Source organism: Cynoglossus semilaevis, chromosome 10, assembly GCF_000523025.1.
Source record: "Cynoglossus semilaevis isolate Cse_v1.0 chromosome 10, Cse_v1.0, whole genome shotgun sequence".
NCBI lineage: Eukaryota > Metazoa > Chordata > Actinopteri > Pleuronectiformes > Cynoglossidae > Cynoglossus > Cynoglossus semilaevis.
Window position 1 is genome coordinate 4,524,445 of NC_024316.1, and position 16,154 is coordinate 4,540,598.

A 16,154-nucleotide genomic window follows, 5' to 3' on the forward strand; every position below is an offset into this window, starting at 1 on the left:
TATTATTATTATTATTATTATTACTTGTATTTAAAACAAAAAGTTCCATCGACAGACATTAAAACAAACACAAACCTGTGTAGATGTTGCAGTATTTTCCTCCATACTGAGAGGTGATGACTGGACCCACGTCTGCTCTGCTCAGAGAAGGAAACAGACTCAGTTCTCTGTAGAGTCTGGCGATTTCCTCTGGACTGTTCACAACCTGAGAGAAATTCACAGCTGACATTCTCACAGCAGCAAAAACATGTCTGAAGGAGACAAATAACTGTCTGACACCGAACAAAGCCTTATTCATGCCCTGTGGTTGTAGCTACCAGGCTACGCAGGATTCGGTATAAATGTTGATCAATAAAACATGCCCTAACACAATTAAGTCAGTTAAATGACTCACAATGCTAACGCAACATTAGTTATTTTCTAGCATTTCCTTATTCATACAGAAAGTTCCTGTTGCAGTTGGCAGTAAACAGTAGCGCCCATTAGCTTGACTGAAAAACCTGTTACGTACACATTACAGTCACACGGCGTTAATAATTTATATAGTTTGCAAATTTCGATGTGTTTACTGTTGTAACTGTAATTTTAAAAATTTAAGAATAAAATAAGCATTACCTGTAACTCCATGACTGTCTACACCTTCTCTGCCCTATACTTTGTCAACGACGCTTAGTATAATGTCAGTTAAAGTTGAACATTTGTCTGCATCCTGTTTGTTTTTTCAAAGTAAAATGTAACCAGATTATGCACATTTTTGAATTATAACTATGCGAAATAAAATAGAGGCACTAGGGGAATCACAAAATGATCGTATTGAGGTATTTAAAACACTGGAAGGAATAGAATATATCATGTAATAATGGTGGTTTACGAACATGCGTGCTTTTATTTCTTAGGAATTATCTGACCACCGGCAACATCCTATATGAAATTCTTAGTAACATAAAACACGCGTGTAACTCTTTAACGCGTTTTGTAAATTACTGACGAGTCGTGAATTTTAAAAATAATTTAGAACTAAACCTCATATTATTCACCAGATGGTATTTACGTTTTCTTAATTAACGACGTTTTAGGTCAGCTGACTGTCAGTCTATGATTGGGTGGAGTCAGGTATAGAAAACCACGCCCCAATCGACAACACTAAACAGGTGTCTATATTTATCTAAAAATAGTTACATCGAGGGCATACGGACGGAGTAGGTTTTTTTGAAGATGTTTCACCTCTCATTCAAGAGGCTTCTATATGTTTATGTTTTGTCTTTTAAATTTTTACAAAAACATAAAATATATTTTTTATAGTTTACATTGTTATTATGAAATTACTCTAAGGGCATAATAGTATATATATATATATATATATATATTATTACATAATAGTTTAGTTTATATTATATTGGAGCGGTTGTAATACGTCAGTACCTCCCCTGGGGGGCGCCAAAAAGTTACAGGGGAGGCTAGCATAAATGGTCTGTGTTGGTTCTCACACCATCCCTGATCTCCTCATATTGTTCTGTTGCAGCTCCTGCTCCACCTTCCTCCTGTGTTTCCCCTTAGCCTCCTTCAGGGAACGTTTCACCTCCCTCTGTGCTGCTCCCATGTCCTCCCTGTTGTTTCTCCTGAAGGCCTCAATGTCCTCATCATCTGGACTCAGTAGTACGTCCCAGTCTAGATTCATCTTATGTACATGCAGTGTTTAGGATGTGTAGGCCCAATGAAGCTGCTTGAACTCTGGGGACAGAACAGAGAATGACAATAATGAGAACAGGTTAAATGTGAACAACTGACCGTTGTCTTGCAGTGACAACAAAAACATTCACATTTACAATGACTAGAAAAATTACGTAGATAAAAAATTGAGCTCTTTTCGTTTTTAGAAAATAACTAAAACAAAATAAACTACAATGAACAGAGATTGATTGCGCAAATCCTAAATTTATTTTCTCAATACTTATCGTATTATCAGATTTCTTTGCGTTAGTGTCAATTTAATCTAATTTGCATTTATTTGGGTGTGTCGTCAAGCCGTTTCAGTTGACAGTTACGGGGCGCATTCATTCATTCATTCATTCTTTCAATCATTCATTCATTCTTTTATTCCAAGCATCTTTACAACAACAAGAAAGTAGCCAGTCTTTTCAAGTCAAAACGCTCAAGTCCACGTCAAGTCACGAGTCGCTGATGTCAAGTCCAAGTCCAAGTCGAGTTGCGAGTCTCTTTACTCTTTGTCTAGTCGACTCCAAAGTCATCAAACTCGTGACTTGGGTCGAGGTCGTGTAACTAGAGTCTACACCTCTTAAGACTGTATAGGGTATGGAACAAATTCAATAAGAAGGAGAAGAGGCATCATTTTTTGGGTTCATATATGTGCCCGTCTGACTACAGAGGAGAAGGCATCAGGCCCCGGCATGCAACCAAGAATGTAGAATGTTGTCAGGTTAGTATAGATGTCAGTCTTTAATCATAGGGTGCTGCTGCATGTATTCGTGTCTTTGCTGCTGTGAGAATGTCAGCTGTGAATTTCTCTCAGGTTGTGAACAGTCCAGAGGAAATCGCCAGACTCTACAGAGAACTGAGTCTGTTTCCTTCTCTGAGCAGAGCAGACGTGGGTCCAGTCATCACCTCTCAGTATGGAGGAAAATACTGCAACATCTACACAGGTTTGTGTTTGTTTTAATGTCTGTCGATGGAACTTTTTGTTTTAAATACAAGTAATAATAATAATAATAATAATAATAATACATTTTATTTAAAAGCGCCTTTCAAGTCACCCAAGGACACTGTGTTGTGTCCTTGGTTGTGTAGTTAGGAAGTACTGAAGGAGAGGGAGCTTAACACATGTTTAGCATCGGCTCTAAACATTTATTGGCATTGAGACAGGTTTTTTTTGCCAATACTTTCTGTCTATATATATATTTTTTTTAGAATGGAACCAACGTGATTTGGAGAGGAACGAAAATGTTAAGTTTTGCCGACAGTACATTGTTTTCCACGATGATACATCTGTGGTCTACTCTGGAGCTTCAGGAAACTGCACCGAGATTAAAGGAGAGTACGTACAATTTTTAGGATCTTTAAATTTAAACAATGTCTTTTGGTATTTCTTCAATTTCTCACAATACTGATGTGTTTTCTCCTGTCAGAGTTCTTAGTAAGGATTCCCCTTCAGGGGAAATGAAGGCTGTCGTGAGAGACTGGAAAAAACAGGATAAAGAAAACCAGTTTCTGGAGGTGTGTGTTTTAGTATGGTCCAAAATCAATGTTTGACTTTTCATTTTGAATACATAATCTTATGGGTCTCTCCCGTGGACACTGCAGATATGGAGGAAAAACATCAAAGTAAAGAGCATTGATCTCAAGGAACTGAAGAAGCACGGCAAAGTTTATGATGACGGTGGGTAATCTGTGAATGAAATTAGCCTTAAACATCTTTTTCTTTCTTTTTTTTTGGCCATTAATCAAACCATTCTGCCTCCTCCTTAGATCAGTTTGGCTGCTTGCTTTGGTCCAAGTCTGAGACTCATCTCCTGTATGTGGCTGAGAGGAAGAGACCAAAGGCAGAATCCTTCTTTGAGGTTGGCCAAAAGGAATTTCAAGGAATTTCAAGGAGCACATTACAACTGTGTTAATCTGGTATTTCAACCAGCATATACTGTATGTAGTTAAAACTGGACACCCTTGATACCAGCTTCCCGAAATACGAGGATTCCATGTTACTAATCTGATACTATAGCAAGATTGTGTTCCTGATATGAGGAAACATCTAGCTACTAATGACACGAGTGGATGGAGACACGAGTGCTGTTGTAGAACAGATTCAACTCGTATCCAGGGAGTCCACTGTATATGTTACTCATTTCATCCATTAATAATGATTCAGTAGTCACACTGAATCATGAACGTCTTGTTTTTATATTCTAACATAAAAATTGTTAACACTGAACTATTCTGTCTGGGTTTTTTTTCTCCAGCAAGTGTCCCCTGAGACTTCATCCTCTGGATATGAGGGCGGTTCCTGGAGGCCAGAGATGAAAGACACAGTAAAAGTCAGGATTCATCGTAAACTGAGATGTTCATGCTAATAATTATGTGACGTTCACTGCTAAAAGTTCAAGACAATTATGTCGTTAATATAAAAGCTCAACCGTCTGTCTGTTTGAGTAACAAACCCAGTTTCAGGTCTTATTTTAACAAAGCAACTCAGTACACACAAATGTCCTTTTTTTGAGTTTGCGAAGGTGAAGAGGTTTTGTCTTTATTTTGTTTTTGTTTTTTTAAGGGGGAGCAGTTTGCTTACTATGAGGACTGGGGAGAAGAAATGGATGGTAAAAGCTGTCCAGTGCTTTGTGTCCTGGACATTGAAGGAGACAACGTCTCAGTGCTGGAAGGTGTACCTGAAGATATCTCGCCCGGACAGGTGGGTTCAACAGTCTAGGACCAAAACAAAGAAATATATTTAGGTTTACAGAAAATATTAATGTATATGTATATGACAATAAACCTCTCCTTGAATCTTGAATCTCTGCAGGCGTTCTGGGCTCCTGGTGACACAGGTGTGGTGTTTGTAGGATGGTGGCACGAACCGTTTAGACTTGGCCTTATGTACAGTCCCACCAGAAGGTGAAGTTGATTCATTGTTGATGAACTGATTAGAAGGAAATACTCATCACCTTAATAGATTAATTCATTATATATATATATATTTATATTTTATTTATTTATTTGACAGGTCGTCTTTATTCTATGTGGATCTCACTCATGGGAATTGTGGTAGGTAGCCGGGTTGTGTGATTTGTTTTTTAATGTGTTATTTATCCAGCTCCTGAGTCACATATGGCGCTCAGCGATGTGTCACATTTTGCCTGTCTGTAATTAAGGTTATAGATTAGATAGATAAGATAGATAGATGGACAGATAGATAGATAGATAGACGGATGGATGGATAGATGGATGGATGGATGAATGAATGGATAGATAGATAGATTAGATAGATAAGATAGATAGATGGACAGATAGCACTTTATTAATCCCTTGGGAGTTCCCTTTGGGTGATTTAGATATAGATAAATATTTCAGTTCTATAACCATCGCTGAAACAGAACTGTCACCTGTTCACAGACGTGCATTTGTTTGTCGTGTCCTACAGAGCAGTTGATTTCAGACAGCAAAATAGCCGTCTTTTCACCCAGACTGAGTCCAGACCAGCGCCGGATTATCTACTTACAATGTTCTGTCTCTGGGCCACTCATGCAGTGCAGCAAACTTTCTATGGTATGTAATGTGCCTCAACCAGAATCCAAATCTGTAGCAGGTTTGAGTTTCTACGACACATTGTGTTTCCTTCAATTTTCTCAAAACTGTATCATGACAAATCTAGTCAATTAAAGTAAAACATATCTTCTTCTATTTTACTCCTGATCACATGATCCTATGTATTTTCACTGTTAAATGAATAAAAATGCGTCTCTCCTCTCTCTGCAGTACGACTGGTACACAAAAACAACCTCTGTGGTAGTGGATGTGGTGCAGGTGCCTGCAGAAGGTCAGGAATAATGACTGAACCACATTATTTTCACACACATTTTAAATGTGTATAATGTATAATGAGTTTGTGTGTGTGTTGTTTTGGGGTTTTTTTTCCAGATGGTTTCTAATGACTCTACTGCTCTCAATTGCCTCCTCAGTGTTGGTCCGCCGATAGTCAGCGGGTTGTCTTAACCACTCCTCAGCGTTGCCGCAAGGTACAGAAAAGTCCTGTCTTATGACTACGTCACTGCAACGAGAATCAGAATCATACCACTGTCTCTAACATTTGTGTTCACTTTGTTTTTAGGATTTGCTGATGGTGGATGTCAGCACAGGGAGAGTCTCATCACTGGCTGCGAGTGAGGAATTCCTTGATTTTTATTTTAAGGATGTAGCAACTGAAAATGCTAATGTTGAACTTTCTGACAAGTGAAACTGTGAGATTACACGCCAATGTGTTGTAAGGAAACAGCAACGTAATGGTTTCATTATAACAGATGGAAGAGTATACTAAACATGTCCAAAAGGACCAGTGGTCTTCAGGTGTTATACTGATGATGTTCCGGGTTTTTCCAGAGGGTGATACTGGGACCTGGGTGCTGCTGAACATAGAGAGAGACCTGATGGTTGTCAACTACTCCTCCCTCAACCGTCCGCCCACTCTAGTAAGATCTGTAGTAAAGATGTCCCATATTATCAGCCGATATTAGCATAATTATGTAATATCTGTACGAATCATTACTGAATTTTCCTCCGATAATTAAAACCCGATAACGCAATGCCTGAGTTTGGCCAAATGACGTGTGCTCTAAAAATAGTTTAACGCCCGCCGGCGTCAGACCAATCAGATGCCTCAGTGCTCTCAAGAATGTATTGAAACACAGCTGCAGTAACTTGTCCTAAACTTCTTTATTGCTCTCAGCCCAGCTTCTCCAGAAACACCTTTTCCTCCTCTCTCACTCTTTCTTCCTCATACACACACCCACTCTCGCTGAAAAAACCTCTGTCCCCTAGGCGGGCATGGCAGAAAATAATTGAGAAACATTGCTCTAACCCATCACCTTAGTGCGCAGGTGACACTTAACTTCTTTAACCTCCACCACTGCCCAATATATCGGTATTGATTTCGGAATCGGAAATTAAGTGTTCAGACAATATCGGTATATCGGACATCCCTAATCTTTAGTAAATGGTTTTATACTATTCCACTATGAAATGACAGTTATGTTTAAAGGAATATTACCAACATTTCTTTCACCACTTCCCTCAGAGAATTGGTTTCCTTCCAGCCAGAGATTCCGAAGAGGAAGTCGCCTGGGTGACTTTGGAAGACTCTCAGCCCTTACCAGAGATCAGCTGGGAGATTTTAACTTTCACGCCTCCTCCAGAGCAAGAAAACAAAGATTATCGTAAGACTGCACATCATTTTTTTTGTGGAAACCTAGTAAAACCTAAGAGATGAAAATATGGATTTCTTATCTTCTCTACTAAGCTTCTTCAGTCCAGCCATCTATTTCAACAACTCTAAATTGCTGAAAACCTTTAAGATCAGGGTCTGTGTGGAACCATATAGAGGTGGTGTGGACAGAATTGAATTTGAATCTCTTCTGCATTTCAGCCGGCCTCAAATTTGAAGCCTTTTTGCTCAAACCAAAGGAGGTGCAAGAAGGAGTGAAGCTGCCTCTTATCGTATCTCCTCATGGTGAGTAAATATTATTGTCATAGTATTATTTAAAAGAAAGTATGGTGGCCCAGAAACAGCTACAGCTGACCTTCCAAGCACCACCATAACAGAGACATTCCTGCCTGTTTTCAAGAAAGTCCTTCTTTACCGTTACCCTCCTCTATCTCCTTGAGCACTTGTTACCTAACTACTGGTCTCCTTTCAAGAGTTCCTTTATGTATCCTGATGGTAATACTCATCTTGTATCTTTGATTGAAGGTGGTCCTCACTTGCTGTATATGTCCGAGTGGATTCTTTCCGCAGCTTTTCTGTGCAAGATTGGCTTTGGGTTACTAATGGGTAAGTTTATTGTCCAACAGCGATTGGCCAACAAGTCAAACATGAAATCTGTACGGTAAAATGCTACGTATTGCATGTGTAAAAATGTACAGTAGTACATTACGTATTCACGTCTGTTTTGTTACTCCGTCAGTGAACTACAGAGGCTCTCGGGGTTACGGTCAGGACTATCTCCTGTCTGTAATTGGACGCATTGGTGACCAAGATGTTAAAGATGTGCAGGTGAGTTCAAAAACGATGTTCAATCTATCACGTGCCACACCCGTTTTGGATTTTAAAGTAGCACCCTTTGGCTACAAGTAGATCCGTGGTTGGTGGATCTACTCAAGTTTTGACTCAAATCGCTAACTCAGCTAATCTCCACAAACCGATCAGCAAACAAAGGGCTGATGCCTCCACCGTCTTAGGAAAAAGATACCGTAGCAACTGTCCAGCGGCTAAGTCTGGTAATATGTGTGATGCGTTGATGCAACGGAGCTACAGTTTTTCACATCGTGTCACTTGATTCCAGTTGTGGAAATCTTCGTAGTAAAAACAGACAGAGAACATTCTGTTTTCTCTCATTTCACAGTCACGGTTTCCTTTTTTTCCCAGTTTGCTGTTGAAAGTGTTCTCAAAAGCGGTGAGTTTGATGCTGAGAAGGTGGCCGTCATGGGAGGTTCCCATGGTGCCTTCTTAGTCTGTCACCTGATTGGTCAGTATCCAGGATTCTACAGCGCTGGTGTGGCCCACCTAATTGGTCAGTACCCAGGATTCTACAGCGCTGGTGTGGCCCGAAACCCCGTCACCAACATGGCGACCATGGTCAGCAGCACAGACATTCCAGACTGGTACGTCCTACTGTCTTGTGTTAACGTCTGTTCCTTTAACTTCCATGACTGGGGAAATGGACATCCTCTTTTAGATGTTTGTATATCAGGGGTGTCAAACTCTCGACCCGGGGACCACCTTTGGCCACTGAAGCCCTAGCACACAGCTAAAAGTCAATGATATTCTAAGGTGACAGAGGTGTCACATAGGAATGAAAAAAAAGCCTTCAACCTTCAACTTTGTATTTGACAGTAATAATAATGACCCCAAAATACATACAAACATATAAATAAATAAACATAAAAATACATCATTTACACCAGGAGTCCGTAGGTCGTTTGGTACCGGACTGCAGTGGGACGCAGTGAAAAAATGTACTTCAGTTTTACTAAATTACTTAATTCCAAAAGTATTCAGTAATATCTTTTTTACTTTTTCCATTCAAAGATAATCTAAAACTAACAGAATAAAGTCTAAAAGACGTTTTATTTAGAAAACCTGATGATCCTTCAACGATGGAGCGGTATTACCAGTCCGCACATATTTTATAATCATATTTTTTTTGTATTACTTGAACTCTCCAATGATACAGTAATTGAAGCAGTGGCCCTCGGCTTGTTTGGGTGAGAGTCCCCTGTTGTAAATACGAGGTAATGGTAGAACCCATGGCTCATCCTCACGATGGTGTTTGTGTCTAATTTCCAGGTGCATGGTTGAGTCTGGTTACGACTACAGCGCCGACTGGTTACCAGACCCTGAAGTCTGGTCACAGATGTTGGAAAAGTCTCCGATTAAATACGTTGAACAGGTGGAGATATATTAAAATTTGAAATTCTCTAAAAATGGATCAACCTGTTATATAAAGAATATATTGTTGTTGTTTTCAGGTCCAGACCCCGCTTCTGCTCCTTTTAGGAAAAAATGACAAACGTGTGCCAAACAATCAGGGAATGGAATTTTACAGAGCTCTGAAAGTCAGGCAGCGTCCTGTGCGGTGAGACAATTCTCTTCAGACTGATGTCAAGCAAAAAAAATAAATAATGCAGTGGCAGTGTGTACGGATTGAGTCTGATTCTTTTTCTACCATGTGTTTGTGTAGGATGCTGATGTACACAGGACACAACCACTCGCTCCTTAGCATCGACACAGAGTCGGACCGCTACATGAATCTTGTTCTGTGGATCATTCAGCACTTGTCGTTGGGATCAAGACACGGGTGTGCAGAGCAGAAGTGAAGAAACTCAACCGAAACCCAGAACTTTTCATCAAAAGTTCAACAAAGTTAGAGATCAGTCACAAACTCTGAGAATCAGTTATCACATGATTCATCCTTTCCATTTTGTCAACTTCTTAAAGGGCGGTGATGTTTAGTTGTTTTGCGTTTGGCAAGCAAGCCTCAGACTCCACATGAGGCAAGAAATGACGCCAAAGAATTTGGAATATGGCGATACAATACATATCACGATACATGAGCAACGCTCTGATGTATTGCGATGTACTGTGATACTACAGGATATATTTTTTTAAAAGAATTTCATTGCAGAAAAACTGTCAGCATAGTAAACGCACAAGACTGTTACATGCCTAGCGTCAGGTTACTGAAATTGGAGCAGGGGATCAGGGATCGACATTTGAAATTACTAGAGAAGAAATAAAATGAATTAAAGCCATGAATATTTGTATGTTAATTAATAATTTAAAAAACTTGATTCAATGAAACAAAATATCGCAATAATTCTGTTTGATATTTTCACCTCAACTTAACATACATGTGACAAGGTCATTTCATTACAAACCATACTGGTTTATTGGCCACTAGATAGCAGTGTTGCAGTTTTTCCACTCACTTTTTATCAGCAAGTCCATAAATTTTGCAATTAATTTCAAAATATTTTAGAAGAGGAAGTCTCTTGTTTTGTTTGTTTGTTTTTTTGGTCAATGTTGCAGCACTGAGCAACAGCGTTACCAACCAGCAGATATTCTACAAATAGTTTAAAAAAAACTCGATGACATTGACCAACAACTCACAACACAACCACCACTACTGTAAAGTCACAAATACAGATTCAGAAAACTCATTAGTCTAAATGATAGTTTTGAAATTATAAATAAAATAAAAGAATACAATACAATTCAAAGTAAAGCACAATGAGTCGGAGAAATGTGATTAAAAACCCCATTAAACCACACATTAAGCAGCATTTTGGCAATAGTGTCGAGCACTTGAGAGAGAGAGAAGGCTCAGACGCACAGAATATATTCATAACTGTTCCACCTGAAATACATCAAGATAAACTCACCGGAAATCAGGAACAAACGAAGGAACGACGAGGAAGCACAGGCAACGACATGAAACTTAGAAGGACGACAAGAGAGGAGACAAACGAGGGACTCACAGGCCACGGGTGAGAGTGATATCAATTATTTAATTAAGAACTGGCGGGAGAGGAGAGACTCCCGGATGTTATAAACCGTTACTACGACAGTACAGTTGTAGAGAGCACGTCATGTTGAAGTACTTCTGCTGAGTCCTGTCGTGTGCGCGATACGTTTGTAAATGTGTATTGTTGTCGGGCGTCTCCTCAGAGTGCCTGCTTCTCTCACTAATTCCACGTTCTTACTCATCCAACGTGTTTTCTGATGCCACCGAACGTTACCAGATGATGAGGTTTTCTCTGCAGATTAAACGGAAGTGTTGATGTTTATATCCCTTATGTTATCGTATAAAACAAGTGGTGTAGTGAAAGTGATATCGCAGTAAAAAGTCTTACATTTATCCCAATCACATGACTTATCAGTGTGTGTGTGTGTGTTATGGACATTTACCACAGACTTTCACTTCTGCATGACAACATCCTGCTTGTCTTCACTTCCCAGAGATTTGAAACCATCCCCACTGTCTCTGGTCTCTGTCTAGATTAGAAAGCGGTTCCACTGCATGACGATGGGTTCACACACATCTCCATCTGCAATGGTAAGTGAGATGGCACAGTGGTGTCCTATAACTTAAGTAGATTTATTTATTTAGATCTATCTATCTATAGATCTATCTATTTATCTATCTATCTATCTATCTATCTATCTATCTATCTATCTATTATGAATATATGTATATGTGTAATTATATACAGTATGAAGGTACATATATTTCTGTATATATATGTGTGTATGTGTGTATATATTCAGGATTCCTGTATATATATTCAGACTTTTTTATGTATATTCAAAGATTAATTTCCTGAAGGGCATGCCATAGTGTGTGTGTATATATATATATATATATATATATATATATATTTTTTTTTCCCGTGAGGGAAATTTTGTTTTTTGATTCAAACAAACTTCAGAACCTTTAGTGTTGCGGTTGAGTCCTTAATATTTTATTCCTTATGTTAGGCTGAAGTGAGAAGGCGTTTCAGTGAAGTCACATTTAGTTCTTTTTCCAGCCTGACTTACAGAATCATGGTTTCGTGTACTTTGAATAGAATTTACTGTAATGCCTCCACACCCCACCCCTCCCTCCCTCCACACACACACACACACACACACCTGTCACTTCTGAATTCCAACCCCCCTGACCCTGAACTGTCCTCAATTATTTAGCAGAACTAGATGTTGTGCATTTAGCAGTAACTAATTATCAGTACCTCGTACAACCGATCTTTAAACAACCTGAACAACAAAATGTTGAAACAAATTCTCTTATTATTTCAGGGTCTCTTCAGATGGATCTTCATCATTAGTCTGATCCTTCCAGGACTGTGGTCTATAAACCTCAGGTTCTTTCCATGTGACAGTGAAATGAACGATACCACAGCAGACTGTAACAAGCGGCTAATCAGCAAGGTCCCGTTCAAATCCACCGAACTGAAGATTCTTAAATTAAGTCAGACCAAGATGCTTCAAGTAAAAGCAGACTCGTTTAAATATGTCTCAAACCTTCGAACTCTAGAAATGATGGACAACTGTCTACCGGCTCGGATGAGATCGCCGGACAAATTTTGTACAATGGAGATCCACTATAATGCCTTCAAGACTTTACCAAAGCTTCAAAATTTGTACCTGTCAGGAAACAGCCTCACCTCAATACCATGGTTGCCGGAAAGCTTGCTAGTCCTCGATCTACAAAACAATCACATCTCGCATATTAGCATCTCTTTAGGAACCCCCAACCTGCGGCAACTTTTATTGAGCAAAAACTGCTTTTATGCAAATCCTTGTAATCGATCCTTTCACATCACTGAGAAGGTTTTCGGAGATTTGCCTAAACTGGAAAACCTCACCTTGGGCTACAATAATTTGACTGAAGTCCCTAAAGGACTCCCACCTACATTGGTTAGTCTGGATCTGAAAGAAAACACCATTACGCAGGTTTTGGATGGAACATTCTCCAACCTGACCAACCTAACTCACTTGGTCCTGGAGTGGAACTGCCAGCGCTGCGACCACGCAGCAAGGCCCTGCTTTCCTTGTCCAAACAACCTTCCTCTGAACCTTTCCTCCAACTCACTCTACGCTGAAAAAAGCTCAATCATCTACCTGAGCCTGAGAGGTAACTCTCTGAAAACTTTTCCAGAGGGTCTCTTCAGACCTTTGACAAGCTTACAGAGGTTGGACCTCTCGGACAACCGCCTGGCATTTGAAATACAAAATGGCAAGTTCTTCACGGAGTTGAAGAACCTCACTTGGATCAGCCTCATCTACAACTATGAGCCTCTGGTCACGTTTAGTCAGCTGAAACTCTCTAAGCATATCAGCGAAATGTCTAGACTGCAGTACCTCCTGCTAAGCGGCATCTTCTTCCACAGGCTTTCCAATCAAAGCTTCAATGTCCTGTCCAGCCTCAAACATCTAATAAAGATAGAGCTGAGGATGAACTTCATCAATGATTCTAATATAACGGCTCTGCGGAAGTTACCGTCTCTCGTTAACATTGTCCTCTCACAAAACATGCTTGCCTTTCTACCTTGCATCCCTGGGACAACATTGAACACAACATTGGCACAGAACAGCAACCAGTATGCGTACGAAGTTCAGGAGCAACCCATAATTCTGAGAAAACGGGAAACTGAGTCTGGAAATGAGTTTCCGCAGTCCGGTCCATTCAATGTGTTCGACAGGTTTGAGGATTGTAGCCCACACTTCCCATCACCCTGGGAATTCAGGAATCATTTGTGCTACAATAACTTATCCGTTGACTTTTCTCAAAATGAAATTGCATCGCTGAACAGACATGTGTTTGAAGGTATGGAAGATGTTGTTTGTTTAGACCTTTCCTTCAATTACATGAGTGAGAGGTTACAGACCGGGGAGTTTAGCAGCATGAAAAACTTAGCTTTTCTGAATTTGTCCTACAACAGGCTCGATCTTTACCACGACAATGTTTTCAGCGAGCTGAATAGGACTCTGAAGGTGCTAGATGTTAGCAACAACGACTTTCACTTCAAAATGAGGGGCATGGGCCACCGGTTTGTGTTTCTCAAAAATCTGATGAACTTGGAAGTCCTGAGTCTCGCAAACAATGGTATTGGAATGAGGATCGACCAGGCGCTGGTCAGCAGCTCTGTCAAGTACTTCTATTTCTATGGCAATGACCTGAACATCATGTGGGCATCTGATAACACCAAATACACCCATTTCTTTCAAAACATGACAAACCTCATGTACCTGGACATCTCTGACAACAACCTGGTCTCCATCTCACCAGAAGTACTCGTCAACTTCCCAAGGAGCCTCAAGGCCCTGCGGGTTAGTGACAACAAGCTCAAATATTTTCCTTGGTGGAACATTTCAGCCCTGTTCAATTTGTGTTACCTGGACCTCAGTGGTAACCATCTTTCTCATTTGCCACATGAAGTCATTCCATTCGGAGCCAATTTCACCCTCCTGGACCTCAGTTCTAACTACATTAGTGTGATCCCTGAAGATTTCCTACAGAACTCCAAATCCTTGGAGTACCTACGCCTTGACCACAATCAGATCATGGCACTAGACCGGCAGCTTCTACCAGCTCCTTTCAAAAACGGCAGTGCCCTCAAAGAACTCTCCCTTCATGGCAACCCTTTCAAGTGCGACTGCGATACGTCGTGGTTGGCAGACTTCCTAGGAACCACAGATATAAAGGTTGCTTATCTCACCACAGAAGTCTACTGCAAATACCCGGAGTCCCAGCAAGGCCAGAGCGTCCTGTCCATGGACCAGCGCTCCTGTCAGGACATTTATGGAAGCTTGGCCTTTCTTGTCTGCTCCTTCTTGGTGGTGTTGTCCACCGTGCTGCCGCTGCTGAAGCATCTATACGGATGGGACATGTGGTACTGTTTACAAGTTATTTGGGCGGGACATAAAGGTTATTCCCAACTGGCTGGTACTAATTTAAAAGACCACTATGATGCCTTTGTGGTGTTTGACACCGGAAACCAAGCTGTGAGGGACTGGGTTTACAACGAGTTGACCGTTACTTTGGAAAACAGGGGCCAACGGACGTTTAGCCTCTGTTTGGAGGAGAGGGACTGGGTTCCCGGACTTTCATGTATTGACAATCTACACAACTCTGTTAACAAAAGTAAGAAGACGGTATTCGTGCTGTCCAGCACAGAGACGATCAACGGCGTGATACGTCAGGCTTTCTTTATGGTCCAGCAGCGACTTCTGGACGAAAAGGTAAAATGAATATTTTTCTCATCTTCAAAGTGAATTATTTGTCCCTATGGACGGTGTGAAAACATTTCTTTCTTAGCTAAGCTTCTCCCAAACGTTATTAGTCTACAACTATCATAACACAGGGCTAAAAATGTTTCATAGTCTTCAAATAGTCTTTAGGTGGCCTTAGCCAGCTAGCTAACACCTAGCTGGCTAAGGCTAGTTACTATGCTTCACTACAGTAAATGACTGGTTTAAATGGGTTCTGTCTCTTCAGGTGGACACGGCCGTGCTGGTCCTTTTGGATGAGAAGTTTCCTAAACTGAAGTACTTGCAGCTGAGGAAAAAGCTGTGCAGGAAGTCGGTTCTGACCTGGCCCAGAAACCCTCGAGCTCAGCCTCTGTTCTGGAACAAGATGAGAACAGTGTTGTCATCAGACAACCTTACTCTATACGACAACAACATGAGCGAAAGCTTCATCTGATGTGTTCCAACTTGAATCATGTGTCATTGTAGTGTGTCTGTGTGTTGAAACTTTGTTTTAGCATCGGAGCCTATCATTTTCTTTTCTTACTTTTAAATTAAAAATGTATGTTTTTTTGTCTTTCTGTCTGATTGATAAAAGAGCAAAAGCATTTTTGGGAAGTGGAGGTCAGTAAAGGTAAGGGCTGGTTCTGTTTTAGGGGGCCTCAGCTCAACTTCTGAAGAAATCACGAGTGTCATTTGTTGTTTGTCCTGCCCACAGTGAATGGTGGCAGCTGCTGAGGTCAGTCATGTGCAGTTTTGAATAAAAACACACAAACCTTTTAAAAAACTCTCTTTCATTTCCTCTTACATCAGAACAGAGGGAAGTGAAATGCACCATATTTTGGGGGAATAGCTCAGTCATCACCTGCGTTTACTTAGACTGACATTTTCACAGTTGCTACTGTGGTAAAACTTGTCGGTTTGTCTGAAGCTCTAGAACATAGGTGTCAAACTCAAGGCCCGGGGGCCAAATGCGGCCCGCCAAGCCCTTTTAGTGTGGCCCGCGGGAGCTTAAATAGCATTTAGTAAAGTCCATGCAGCAGAGAGAGTTTCTTAACCTGAGAACTCTTTTAGACTCTATTCTGTTTGTGTCTGAATGACTGACATATTTTAAAATATTGTCAGATTA

General features: G+C 40.5%; 4 protein-coding genes across 6 annotated transcripts in view; 3 read left to right on the forward strand and 1 right to left on the reverse strand.

Annotated features, from left to right (window-relative positions):
- Nucleotides 1-755, reverse strand: part of LOC103384671 (acylamino-acid-releasing enzyme) — a 7,985-nt gene extending 7,230 nt beyond the window's left edge. Inside the window, exons 1-2 of the mRNA XM_008318274.3 lie at nucleotides 616-755; nucleotides 76-205 (exon numbers count right to left, since the gene is read on the reverse strand). Of these exons, the coding sequence (XP_008316496.1) occupies nucleotides 76-205; nucleotides 616-627 (142 nt within the window). The 5' untranslated portion in view covers nucleotides 628-755. The remainder of the gene's footprint in view (nucleotides 1-75; nucleotides 206-615) is intronic.
- A 1,726-nt stretch (nucleotides 756-2,481) lies between these two features.
- Nucleotides 2,482-3,770, forward strand: LOC112487632 (acylamino-acid-releasing enzyme-like). The gene is made up of 4 exons (XM_025059534.1): nucleotides 2,482-2,660; nucleotides 2,926-3,052; nucleotides 3,144-3,231; nucleotides 3,319-3,770. The coding sequence occupies exons 1-4, from the start codon at nucleotides 2,507-2,509 to the stop codon at nucleotides 3,400-3,402; spliced, it is 453 nt and encodes a 150-aa protein (XP_024915302.1). The 5' UTR covers nucleotides 2,482-2,506; the 3' UTR covers nucleotides 3,403-3,770.
- A 964-nt stretch (nucleotides 3,771-4,734) lies between these two features.
- Nucleotides 4,735-9,599, forward strand: LOC103384698 (acylamino-acid-releasing enzyme-like). The gene is made up of 6 exons (XM_025059533.1): nucleotides 4,735-4,770; nucleotides 5,147-7,549; nucleotides 7,683-7,771; nucleotides 8,144-8,379; nucleotides 9,065-9,167; nucleotides 9,247-9,599. Exons 2-6 carry the CDS (start codon nucleotides 7,426-7,428, stop codon nucleotides 9,355-9,357), a joined length of 663 nt encoding a protein of 220 aa, XP_024915301.1. The 5' UTR covers nucleotides 4,735-4,770; nucleotides 5,147-7,425; the 3' UTR covers nucleotides 9,358-9,599.
- A 16-nt stretch (nucleotides 9,600-9,615) lies between these two features.
- Nucleotides 9,616-15,812, forward strand: tlr9 (toll-like receptor 9). 3 transcript variants are annotated; one of them, XM_025059531.1, is made up of 4 exons: nucleotides 9,616-10,764; nucleotides 11,191-11,333; nucleotides 12,074-15,019; nucleotides 15,276-15,812. In XM_025059531.1, the coding sequence occupies exons 2-4, from the start codon at nucleotides 11,298-11,300 to the stop codon at nucleotides 15,480-15,482; spliced, it is 3,189 nt and encodes a 1,062-aa protein (XP_024915299.1). In that variant the 5' UTR covers nucleotides 9,616-10,764; nucleotides 11,191-11,297; the 3' UTR covers nucleotides 15,483-15,812. The 3 variants fall into 3 exon arrangements, with proteins under 3 accessions (XP_024915299.1, XP_008316497.1, XP_024915300.1); XM_008318275.3 differs by having other exon boundaries at nucleotides 11,237-11,333; XM_025059532.1 differs by having other exon boundaries at nucleotides 11,277-11,333.
- The last annotated feature ends 342 nt before the right edge of the window (nucleotides 15,813-16,154 follow it).